The 13,307-nt window shown below is 39.7% G+C and overlaps 1 protein-coding gene across 1 annotated transcript in view; it reads right to left on the reverse strand.

Moving 5' to 3' along the window:
• PDZD7 (PDZ domain containing 7) overlaps positions 1-13,307 on the reverse strand; it is a 29,169-nt gene that overhangs the window by 4,994 nt on the left and 10,868 nt on the right. Inside the window, exons 5-13 of the mRNA XM_058189120.1 lie at positions 12,657-12,804; positions 11,156-11,216; positions 10,032-10,499; positions 9,532-9,717; positions 7,217-7,380; positions 5,730-5,821; positions 5,044-5,135; positions 2,655-2,726; positions 439-1,047 (exon numbers count right to left, since the gene is read on the reverse strand). Coding sequence (XP_058045103.1) covers positions 439-1,047; positions 2,655-2,726; positions 5,044-5,135; positions 5,730-5,821; positions 7,217-7,380; positions 9,532-9,717; positions 10,032-10,499; positions 11,156-11,216; positions 12,657-12,804 — 1,892 coding nt within the window. The remainder of the gene's footprint in view (positions 1-438; positions 1,048-2,654; positions 2,727-5,043; positions 5,136-5,729; positions 5,822-7,216; positions 7,381-9,531; positions 9,718-10,031; positions 10,500-11,155; positions 11,217-12,656; positions 12,805-13,307) is intronic.

Here is a 13,307-nt window from a genome sequence, read left to right on the forward strand (position 1 = left end):
CTATAAGGGAACAATAACAGCATTCCTCTCACTTGGATGCAAGCTTCAAACATATATTAAACAATTTGTTAAACACATTGTGACACATTGCCTTTCCTTACATCCACTTCCCATGTACAGTATTTGTATTAGGAGAGTATGTTTCTCATCAGAAGATGTCATACTTTCTCTCCCTAAAGCTGTTCTACTTTCACTCTATTTTCAGTCTTTCCTTTTCTTCCCTGTTCATTTTCCCCCATGATTCATCTTTGACTACTAAAGAAGTATTGCTCTAGTTATTTTGGCATATGAGGCAGAAAAGCAGAGAAGTCACTGAAAAGTAAGAACAAATGCAATTGTTATCAGTGTAATAACTCATAATTTGCTACTATTGATGACACCAAATGTGATTAGCAATAGGTCTGTTTCTCTCCATTTCAATTTAAGAGTTCTGCTTACCCAGAGATTGCTTGTTCTTGGATAGGCTGACAGTCACCAGTTCATATTCCTCCTCTTCCTTGTCATTGGGGCCATTTTGGAGCAGGTTCTCTGGGATCTCATCTCCCATTTCTGCTTGCAATTCCTTGCTAGTAGCTGAGGGTTCCTTGAAGAGCTGTGAGAGCAGGGGCCTAGCTCTGCGTGGTCGATTAATAACAGAATAGAGGGTATCATTGGCAGGCATGATTTCCCCATGTGCTCCCCTTGCTATAGCCTGTCTATGGCTTGATTTTGAAGAAGGAGGCCTCTCTCTGCCAGGTTGTCCATCTCCATGCTCCAGGGATTGCACCTGAGAGGATACAGTGTGTAGGGAGCTCATAGAGGATTTTGTAGGTTTAGTTAGACTCCAGTGGGGTTCTTTGCCACTGGCCACTGAGGAAGAGATCCTGTTGGGAATATAGGAATCCACTGGCACATCAGCAAGAGGAGTATAGTTCTGAGGTTGAGTCTGTCCATGTCTGGGAGAGAGCTGCAGCCTTTCCATGGCATCCTTCAGCATCTCCTTGGGTTCTTCCTCCCCATTTGCCTTGTTGGTCATAACTGGTTTCAGAAGAAAACTACCCCTGAAATCTGTAACCAGATTCACAAGATAAAATCGTTATTATTTGCTTTTTCTCAGTATTATGAAAATTACAGAAGAAAAATCCATGCGTGTATGTTTGTGTGTGTGTGTGTGTGTGTGTGTGTGTGTGTGTTAGTTCTCCCCTAACTAATCAAATTCAGATCATCTCCCTTGTGACTTATTTGGTAGGTAGTAGTCAAAATAGGCAGTGCCCTATCAAATCCTGCTCCTGTCAGTAGTGGTGTCCCCCAAGGCAGTGTTCTAGGACCAACACTCTTCATATTATACATTAACGACCTCTGTGACCATATTATAAATAATTGTGTTCTCTTCGCCGATGATGTTAAACTATTTAACACTACCAACAATGCAGCTACCCTTCAAAAAGACCTTGACTTTGTGTCGGAATGGTCAAAAATTTGGCAACTCCAAATCTCAACCAGAAAATGCTCTGTCTTACACATTGGAAAAAGAATCAGAACACTAAATACAAGCTTGATGGACATGACCTTGTAGATGACTCTCACCCTGTCAAAGACCTTGGAGTTTTCATACCAAATGATCTAAGTGCCAAAGCCCACTGCAACTACATCACCAAAAAAGGCTTTAAGAGTTGTAAACTTAATCTCACGTAGCTTCTTCTCCAGAAAGATTACACTACTAACCAGAGCATATAAAACATTTGCTAGACCAATTCTCAAATACAGCTCGCCTGTCTGGAACCCACACCTCATTTCGGACATTAATACAATTGAGCATGTCCAGAAATATTTTACAAGAAGAGTTCTCCACTCCTCTCATCACAACAAAATACCTTATGCCACCAGACTTGAAATTCTGGGTTTAGAAAATTTAGAACTCCGCCGCCTTCGGCATGACCTGAGTATAACTCATAAAATCATCTGCTACAATGTCCTTCCTGTCGAAGACTACTTCAGCTTCAATCACAACAATACACGAGCACACAATAGTTAAACTTAAACTTAACGTGAACCGCTCCAATCTTGATTGTAGAAAATATGACTTCAGTAACAGAGTTGTTAATGTCTGGAACGCACTACCTGACTCTGTCTCTTCCCAAAATCCCCAAAGCTTTAACCAAAGACTATCTATTATTGACCTCACCCCATTCCTAAGAGGTCTGTAAGGGGCATGCATAAGAGCACCAGTGTGCCTACCGTTCCTGTCCTAATGTTCCCTTTGATTGTATCCAATTCGTACGGTTATTTCATGCTTATATATACTGTTGTGTTTGACAAATAAATAAATAAAAATAAAAATAGTATTACTAGCTTATACCAGATATGCCAATAGTACTTCCATTCAACATTATTTCTGGCAAACTAATTGTTCTTTGAATTATTTTTAAGTGGCAGAGTCACATTGTTCAGATCGCCCATCTTCCTTTTTATTTTATAAATCCAGGTATTAAAAATATTCTCCTGCATAGGTACAAATGCAGTGTCTGAGATGAAGTGTGCACATTTAAAGTTGTGGACATACATTACATCTGTATAATTTTCTTCAAATCTAGAATTCAAACTCTTGTGTTACAATTATAGGTAAACCCGCTTGAGGGACAGGAGGGTGGAAAGGAAGTAACAGAAAAACTCACCAGGCACTGGAGTGATAAGATGTCTCTTTGGGGGTGTTTCATGTTGTGCTGGGCGGAGGGCAGGTGATCTCACTGTAGACATGGAACAAAAAAAAAAAGAGCACTAAGCATTTCAAAATGTGCTTATAGATGCTCCCCATTCAATATTAAGTAGATCCAGTACTAAGGCCCTGCAAGTTCCAACTATGGCAGTGGTTGAAGAGTTGAAATTAAACTTTCACTGTCTTTGATCACCATTCTATATAGACTTGGCTTGATATTACAATTGTTTATCCAAAAGGGAATCACATCTGCAGGGAAGGAAAAGAAGAGACGCATGTTCCCATTTTTCACAGATGAAGGAGAGAAGCAAATGCAGTAGATACAGATCCTGAAGGGCAACAATAAAGTGTTAAAGGGAGGGGGAGCTGTGTGCCCCATATATTGCCATCTCCTCCTTGAGTTGTTGTGCTGTGAAACTGTTGAAGAGATATTCAATGCTAATTTGATTGACTTTTGCATAGGGAATAGGAGATGAACACTGTTTCCATATAGGCAAAAGGCTTGTGGCTGCACTGCCAATCCAGACTGAAGAGGGCCTTCTCTGACATGGCAGTCTTTCTCATAAAACAGGACTTGCCAGGAATGTCTGCAAGGAGGGACTAAAAAAAAAAAAGTCAAGGGCTTTGGTCACCTAGTTGTGACTGCCATCTTTCTTTTTTTGATCATCTCTTTGAAAATACCTGTGGTTTTGTTTGCACTACAGGTAGTCTTATGAATTATGGCAGATTGCTTAGTGAGTTATAGCAACTTGGAAAGGTTAATAAAAGAGTAAAAAGTTGCAAACACACACACACACACAGATACACACGAGCATGTGAGTGTGATCTGGGGGCTTGGCAGTTGTTTGCATTTACAATTGGTTACCAAGCAGCTTGTGAAGATGAAAAGATTATTTGCAACCTTCTCTGCCGGCTTTTCCAGAAAATCAGTAGGGAAACTGGCAGGGAAGATTGCAAGCTGTTTCCAAAGGATTTCCCTCCGGTTCTCCAGAACAGTGGGCAGAAATCAGGGGTGAAATCCAGCAGGTTCTGACAGGTTCTGGAGAACCGGTAGTGGAAATTTTGAGCAGTTCAGAGAACTGGCAGCAGAAATTTTGAGTAGTTCGGAGAACCAGCAAATACCATCTCTGGCTGGCCCCAGAGTGAGGTGGGAATAGAGATTTTGCAATATCCTTCAAAGTGGTGGGTTTCAAAAAATTTTACTACCGGTTCTGTGTGTGGCTTGGTGGGTGTAGCATGGCTTGGTGGGCGTGGCTTGGAGGGAGTGGTAGGGGAAGGATACTGTAAAATCTCCATTCCCTCCACAATCCAGGGGAAGGTTACTGCAAAATCCACATTTCCTCCCAATCAGCTGGGACTTGGGAGGCAGAGAATAGATGAGGGCTGGGCCAGTCAGAATTTTTACTACAGGTTCTCCAAACTACTCAAAATTTCCACTACTGATTCTCCAGAACTGGTCAGAACCTGCTGAAACCCATCTCTGATCCTTCCCCTGGAGTGGGGAGGGAATGGAGATTTTGCAGTATCCTTCCCCTGCCATACCCACCAAGCCACACCCACAGAACTGGTAGTAAAAAAATTTGGATTTCACCACTGGCAGAAATCCTTCACTGGGCTGCAAAAACAAAACTAGGATTTTGAGAGCCAAGTTTATTTTCTGCAATCTGGGAAAGAAGTTCCCTTCTATGCATAGACGGGAGGTGAACTCCTGCACTGGGGTAGAGAAATGAACCCGGGATCCCAAAGATCCGGGCTTTGTTTCTCCAGCCCAGCACAGGAGTTTCCTTCCATTCATAGAGAAGAGCTGCCTGTCCTCCTTTGGCAGGCAGCTCTTTCATTCTGTTCCAGTTGTGGTTGTAAGTTGAGGACCAACTGTATTTCTCAAGCAAAGATGTTACAGATTTGAAATTGGCTGAAAGAAAGGGCTATACATCATTGTATATACTGAGATTTGAAAAGGCAATAATGTGAACACCATGATGCTTTGTAAAAAATAGTAACTGAGTTGAGATTTTTATCTTCTTTACCTGGATTTTTTTTTAAATGGCTAAATAAATTGAAATGTTCTTTTTCTGGTCACAAACCTTTATGTGAAGGAATCTTTTCCACCATGCATATCCGTATATTTTATTTTATTTTTGTGCCATCTTTGATCAATGTGTTTTATTTGGCTGTTTTCAATTTGTTTTAAGTGTTGCCATCCACCCAGAGAATTCTTTTTATGAGATTTCAACTTTTTTTTAAAAAAAAGCCATATATCCTAAAGTAGATAATCCTGAAATCCAGCCAATCCACAATATAAGTAAACCCTGGGAGACGATAAACGCAATTCTTACAAACTTCTTCGCCTGTTCTGCTCTTGAGTGCATCATAGGCTTCCATTTCCAGGGGCACAACCATACTGTCAAAGCGGCCAAGATCTGTAGAGGCAATGACATTTCTGAAAAAAAGGAGGAAAATCCTGGATCATTGATCAATAATGCAGATCATGAGTACCTAATATAGGTGTTTCTAAGGGTGAACATAGCCACAATTTTAAGGAGCCCACATTTAACATTATTCCATTGTAGTTTCATAATCATGATATATAAGACTACATATTCCATTACCTACAGCAGCTAAGGATCATGTTGCCTAAGATAATGTCTGAAGGCATTATATATAGGCATTGTACAGGTATTATAGGCATTGTAGTCCAACACATTGAGAAGATAGCTGCTTGGGGAAGGCTATTAAATTGCTCAAAGAAGCACAGCAATAATTGTATCCTAAAAATATCCTTTATACTCTGTGTGTGTGTGTGTTTATTTATGTACAAAGTGTATTCATAATATTTTCCCTGTTTTCCTGAGGAAAAACATTTCTCTCATTTTACTCTCAGGGCAACCATCCTGGTCAGTTATATTTAGCTGAGCAGGTACAGCTGCCCCAGTTACTTAGTGAGCTCTGTGGCTGGACCAGATCTCAAACCTGGGTCTCTCTGAGCCATTCCAAAACTGTTAAACTGCTCTGGATGCCTGATCTTATTCTTTACCTGATGTCTCGGAGCAGCAGCAACTTCTCAGGACGGTCAAGAATTGCCAGCAGTGGCCTCACCAGATCTTCCACTCCACCTTCTTGGATGTACTTTTGGAGGGAAAAATGATCAACATCAAATATACAATAGATGCTTTATTTGGTTATTTGGTTTTGGGAATTGTGTGAACAGCCTACTCCCCACTCCACAACCATTTTGGTTATCCTATCATTCGTGTGACGGCCACCTGTGTCATTTAAGACTTATGCTCCCTATTCAATAATTTGACTTCAAGAACTCACGGAATATAGAATTCCCACAGGCATTTTAAGGGGACAACATTAACTATTAATAGAGACCAAGCAGCTTTAAATATAGAATTGCATAGTTCTCTTTTCTCTTCATTCTCTTTCATGTTTTATGAATTTTGAAAACTAATGTCTTACAATAACTTCCTACTGGACATAAATTTCTACTGTGCATTGGTTCAAAGCTCCCTCTAATGGCTGTTCTATAGATGATGAGAAATGGGAGATGCCAGTGGTTTAAATGAAATTTCTCCCATCTAATCCTTCATCCCATGTGTTTGCTTAAAGGCCAAATTAGGTTAAGAGTTCTGGAATCTTCCCTGGAGGGAACAAGCTAGTTTAACCTGGTGAAAATCAATACTGCCATTTGTTTGGCAGGCTTGCTAATCTGAATAAAAGCTAAATTTTTCAGAGGAGAATTTTCTCTTGAATTATATACCTATTTTATGGAATTTGACAATTGAACAACATAAATGCCTAAACTATGCCCAAAAGACTAATATCACAGCTTTGGAAATAAAAATGTGGCCTCATTTATTCAGCGAATGGAAAAACCAATTATACTTGCCACCTGTAAGTGGATTGCCTAGAAACTGACTTTGTACAGGCAAGTATAATGAAATATGGAACTCATTTATACAAAATACAATAAGTTAAAAGTGGATAGTTAAGTAAGTGTATTAGAAATAAATATACCATATATACATTTGAATAATATTTATATTTAGTAAGTATGTTAACTGTTAAAGCACAATATGTTTTTTCTTTTTCACTTTTTAAAAAACATTTTAGGTGTTGCCTTTTTTCTTGAGAATGCATGTATTTGCACCATAATTTTCTGTGTGTTTGTTTTGTTCTTTTTCTTTTACTATTTAATTTAAATAAAAAATAATTTTTTTTAATTTTTTTTGCTAATTTAAGGCATCCTGAACTAAGGCATCCCCACACTATGTAAGTTTCTAAGTGCATAGATGTATATTTATAAAACAGGGGGCTCAGAGTGAATTATCTCAAGTACAAGAAAGCAAGCCAATTAATACTGTTCTTCACGAAAATATAGAAAATAGAATATTGAATTAAAGTTTTACAATGGTGGTAGTTCAGCACAATCAGAGGACAGTACTTGGAAGACTGCTGGAAGTTACTGCATGATATTTAAATGAAAATCCCTTGGCATGCATGAGGGACAGTCCTTACTCGGGTGCAGTGTCGCAATACAGCTGCCACTTCATCTTCCATCAGCAGCTTCCTGGCCATGTCCTCAACGAGCAGCAGGTGGCTGTCGATAGTTTTGCTGGGCTCATCGCCACTGTGTTTGTCAGATCCCTTGGAGCTCGGAGAGGCGAATGACCGGCCTTTTTCTGGAGAAGGGTCATCAAAGAAAGCCAAGGAGTATACATTTTATCAGCACTGAACAAAACATGTTGACCCTGCTCAAACTCGGAAGTGCACAGCTACAAGTCACACACATGCTCTTTTATGTCTGAATAAGCTGCCAGATTTCTGCATGCAATTTCCAATAACTCTCTCACAAGAAATCCTCTCATGGAAGAGTATCAGAACACAGGATATGGATGCTGATATGGGATGGAATGATGCCACTTCAGTTTTGCAAGCCAGCATGAAAAAAACCAGGACACTAATACACTCCCTGTGCCCTTACAAAATTATGTGAAGGATTCAGGACAATTGTGAAGCTCATCTAAATTGTGAAGCTCTTCCGGAATATCCTCAAGTAAGGATTACTTATAATGATTCAGCTACCAGAGCAAAATCTGTATTTGTCTACAGTGACAAGTCTTGTCATGGAAGATGAATATGGTATGGAAACTAATGAAATTATAGCAAGATCACCAAATTCTTACGTTATAATACATTGTTAGTATATGCTTTGGAAGAGCTTAGTTTAATTTATATTTAAATTTAATTAATGATTATGGAATGGCAAAGTCCAAATCAATGGTGAAATCCAAATTTTTTTATTACCAGTTCTGTGGGCATGGCTTGGTGCGCGTGGTGTGGCTCGGTGGGCGTGGCAGGGGAAGGATACTGCAAAATCTCCATTCCCACCCCACTCCAGGGGAAGGATATTGCAAAATCTCCATTCCCATCCCACTCTGGGGCCAGCCAGAGGTGGTATTCACCGGTTCTCCGAACTACTCAAAATTTCCGCTACCGGTTCTCCAGAACCTGCTGGATTTCACCCCTGGTCTAAATGCTTTAAGAAAATAAATAACAAATGTTGAATTTGCACCAAGCATCTCACACTTTCAAGCACACATATAAACACTACGCAAAGCACAGGCTGCACTCCTGCTCATTTACCCCGTTTCAGAGTCCGGTTCACAAATTGCTGGATAATGTTAACTGCAGGGTAGTGGAAGAAAGATCAACAGCAAAGGGGTTATGAATCTAATGAAGAAAGTAGATGAGCAGAGACTAGCGTAAAGCTTCTATACCAGTGATGGCGCGCGTGCCACAGGTGGCATGCAGAGCCATATCTGTGGGCACACGAGCGTTGCCCTAGCTCAGCTCCAGTGCACATTCACATGCCAGCCAACTGATTTTCTGGCCTTCTGGGCCCACTGGAAGTCGGGAAAAAGGTCGTTTCTGGCTTCTGGAGGGCCTCCGGGGGGGGAGGCCATTTTTGCCCTCCCCATGCTCCAAGAAAGCCTCTAGAGCCTGGGGATGATGAAAAATGGGCCTCTTGGGCCCACTGGTAACCTTTTTGCCGTCACGTGCCAAAAGCGGAGTGTGCGCATGCATGGGGGGGGCAGGGCAGGGGGGGGGCATTGAATTATGAGTGTGGACACGCATGCGTGCAACCCCCCCCATGGCTCCCCCACTTTTGGCACGCAACGACAAAAAGGTTAGCCATCGCTGTACTAGACTGTACTATATATCATAGTACTTGGCAGTCCATGAAAGATATATAGCCAATAGTGTTTTCTGAATCCTTGGAGAAATCTGGTTGTCCAGATTTTTGCAGCTCATATCTAGCAGCTCCTGGAGTGCAGTTAATTCTGATCTAGCTTCTGGAACAGAGTATCTCAATCTTGGCAAGTTGAAGAGGTATGGACTTCATCTCCCAAAATTTTCTCTCTTCAAGATGCCAAAGTATCTACTCAGGAGCAATATTTGCCTCTCATTTTCTTTTTGCAAATGATGCTTGTAAGTCTGAATTTTTTTACTGCCACCAATTGCATCAGAAGTCCAAGGAAAGCAGTACTATTATGACAAGATACAATTTGTCAAGATATATTTTCTCAAGTTTGCATGAGTTAAATGAAAAATATTTGAATAGGATTTTATTACCTTTCTCCAGACACAATTAACAATCTATTTGTATACCAAGGACCTATAGACCCAAAGTCTCCAATGCTTACTTTAGCTCTTTAGAAAATTTGGAAACTGAAAACTGAACCTTGAAAATCCTCAGGGTTTCATACAACCTATTGTCTGAAAAGCTCTCTACCCTTGGTTATTTGTTTTAAAAGCTCACTTTTTATTACCTTTCTCCCCTTCAGACTGTGCAGGTAATTTGGACTTCCTCTGTGATTCCAAGGATCCAGTTGTTGAGCTTGGCCTCCCTAGTCGGGTGCTCTTAAAGAATAGGTTCATCAGGGTTTTGGAGCGCTTGAGAGTGACTTTTTTCTCTGATGGTACCAGCTTCCCTTTCTTTCTTTGATGCTTTTCCTCTGGGGGAAAAAAAATCCAGGAAATCAAATCAAATCAGATGATGATAATTATAGGAAGAACATGAAATCTGAGTCTTGCCTCCAAAGCCCTCAGGGCACTATCATTTCAACAAACTATTATAGCTACAATTTTCAAAGGTGATCAGAAAAATTGGTGTGTGTGTGTGAAAGAGGGAGGGAGGGAGGGAGGGAGAGAGAGAGAATAATAAATTAGTAATAGAGCCAAAAAAGTAATTCAATGCGTATGTGGTGTTGCCTAATCTATCATTGTAAATATAAAATAGAGGTGGACATAACGGTTTAGTGACACATACCACAGATGGTCAGATAGCTCTGTGATCGCTTAATGGGCTGACGGGGATGGCTGAGCGCTAGAAGAAGAGCCATTTTGGGGGATGGCTCTGTGATTTCTTTGCTAACAAATGGCTGGTGCTTCCTTAGATGAAAAGACTCTTTGAGGCTTTCTGTGCGAATGGCCGTGTCCTTTAGGATTTTCATGGGCTGCACAATCCTCTGGGTCTCTGAGATCAGGCTCCCTGAAAAGAAGGCCCCATCAGGCAATGGTTCTGTCTGCATAGCGGTCTCTGCCCTCTGTGACAAATGGCTCTGAATTGGCAACTCTGTGGAGATGCCAACATCAACCATACAACCTTCAGCTGAGCTGGAAACTGGGGCCATAAATAGGCCATTCATAGAGTTTAAGGGGGTCCCTGAGGAATAGGATGACATGGATGAGCTGGATTCAGAGGTCTGGGACAGCTGCTGCAACTGGCCATTGGTCACTGCAAAGAAAGTAGAAGTTAGCTGTTAGGAGGTCTCCAATACACAACAAATGCATAGCTGTTGCACATTGTGTACATATTTCATGTATTTCATTGGTTTGGTTTTTCCAGCACTCATGGTGCTATATTTTGCATAAGGAAAAAAAACCACATGATTTCCCCAGATAATGCATGTATTGCCATTGCTACTGCTGCATTCAGGATGTTATGTGAGTGCCATTGATGTCTACATGGTATTGTGGAATATTTTGATTTTAATAACTATCATATAGGTATCTATCTATATATCATCTATCTATTCAGTTTGTATATTGCTTCAATCACAGAGACAGTTTTAGATATTAGGATAAAAACCATAATATAAGAATAAAAATAAACAATGATACCCACTGATATATTGATCCTTGATATTGCAAGGATGTCTTTAGGTTAAAGAACTTACTGAGATGTGATAACTGGCCACCATAAATATCTGTGCAACATAGCACCTGTTCTTTGGTTCATGTGTGTTTCTTAATGTGGTACCATTTATGTACAAAGGTAGGAGAGCAAAATAATGTTTTCTGAAATCCAAGAATGAAATAAATTTGCAGATTGATTTGCATCCCTTATTCTTCCTTAACTTAGCAACACCCCCTCCAGAAAAGATGCCTTACATCTGTTGAGCCAGCAGTACTCAGCCACCATTTCCTTGTATGCCGGGAATCTCCCTGTTTCCTAGAAGGGAGGGAAAGAAGAGATGCAATATGTCATGGGATCATTTGCTGCCTGAAAAACAATGTGTGAAAGCTTAAGAAACTAACTAAGTGGAGAAATACTGATAAACGTTTGCCCCATAGTTAGGTCCTTTTCTAGAAGAAATTGGATCTGCTATGTTTGAAATTCTAAATCCCAGAGCAACTTAAAAAAATAAATACATTGTTATCTGTACAAGAAAACACTACAGTAAACACTGGAAACCATATTATCCCTTTTATTAAATCAAAAACTTATTCAGAACATACCCGTGGTTAATACTAGATTTTATTTTTATTTCCTCTAGGTAAAATTTGACAAGTATTATGGTAAGAAAATACTTAAAAACAAAAGGAAAAAAAATAAAAAGCCAAAAAGCAAATGCACACCCTGGAATTAAAAAATAGTTACTACTATTTTATAGGATTTAATGTTCCACAGTGCTTGTTAAAGATACTAATAGCAGTTTCATCTTAATATTAAAAATAACAGTATTTATTTCTGAAATAGACAAAAAGTATTTTGCTCTTTTTTTTGTTTGTTTTTTTAAAGAGATTTAAAAAAGAGCTTGGAGGTCTTAGAGCTTGGAGGTCTTAGATTTACAAATGCAACCAACCAGGGAAACATAGAAAGGAAAATAGTATCGCTAAAAAATTAACACATTGCTTTTATATTAACCCTTTAGATCTCTAGAAATTATACAGCCCCTACAAAATGCCCCCCCAAGTGATAAACGAACTTGATAGCAAACAGCAACTGTTCCAATAAAGAATTCACATAATTAATTACAATACATAGCATAATTCAGTTTCTTCTTTTTTTAAAAAAATCCAAAAAAGACAGCCAAGGTACAAGAAAAAATAGAAGTAAGAATTAGAACTTAGAACTTAGAAAAAGTTAAAAATTTTTTAAAAAATTAGAACTTAAGGAGGGAATTACTTGCCAAAAGAAATTCAGAGACATTTGGAGTCAGAAAGGCATACTAGAAAGCTTAGCTGGGTGAAATGGTTGGTCCACACCTACCCAGAACTGAGGAAGTTCTATCTCCTCCTAGCAACTATCATTTCTTTAATAACAATGGCAGTCTTGAGAATGGGATATAATCAGGGGTGAAATCCAGCAGGTTCTGACAGGTTCTGGAGAACCGGTAGCGGAAATTTTGAGTAGTTCAGAAAAATGGCAAATACCACCTCTGGCTGGTCCCTGAGTGGGGTGGGAATGGAGATTTTGCAATATCCTTCCCCCAGGAGTGGGGAGGAAATGGGGATTTTGCAGTATCCTTCCCCTGCCACACCCACCAAGCTACGCCCACAGAACCAGTAGTAAAAATAATTGAATTTAACCACTGGATATAATCTTAGTCCTTTTATGATTAATACCACTTACTATAATTTTTTTTACTTGGAAAGACATCAGCCTCACCTTAATGGTCAACATGATGTGGGTCTGCCCCTTTAGCACTTCCACTGCCCTGCTATGGCTGATGTTATCAAACTTGACTCCATTGGCTGCAAGGACTTGGTCACCAACTTTGATCCCATGTTGCTCAGCCAGCCCGCCAGGATCCACTCTGGGAATGATACAACATCGAACAAGCACAAGGGGGGCATTTGAAAGAAAGATCAGGCTTTCCTGAGCAAACAAGGTAGGAGCAGAAGAAAATGGCACATTTTAAGAATGGGAGAGAGCAATTAAAAGAAATAAAATGTTAAAAATGGGAAGGCAAGGTTTTCTTCCAGCTTTCTCATAGCACTCCACCAGTCTTGGTGTCAGTATTCAATAAATAGCTGTTTTTCAGTGAGTGTTCTCCAGATATATTGGACAATGATGGAAATCTCTCACTATAGATACCGGTAATTAGGAATAATGTGGGTTGTAATTCAGCACATCTGGTGAACATACAGGTTATGGAAAGCTACATAACAGCCTGCGTATTTTTTTTAACAATCAGTGTGGGAGACAGTACATATTTATTTCTGATAAATGTCCTAATATTCAATATTTTATTGCGCAGATAATGACAGGCTTTAAATTAATGGTAGAAGATTTGGATAAAAAAAATCAAGCTTAATA

This window comes from Ahaetulla prasina, chromosome 6 (assembly GCF_028640845.1).
Source record: "Ahaetulla prasina isolate Xishuangbanna chromosome 6, ASM2864084v1, whole genome shotgun sequence".
Classification (NCBI taxonomy): Eukaryota; Metazoa; Chordata; class Lepidosauria; order Squamata; family Colubridae; genus Ahaetulla; species Ahaetulla prasina.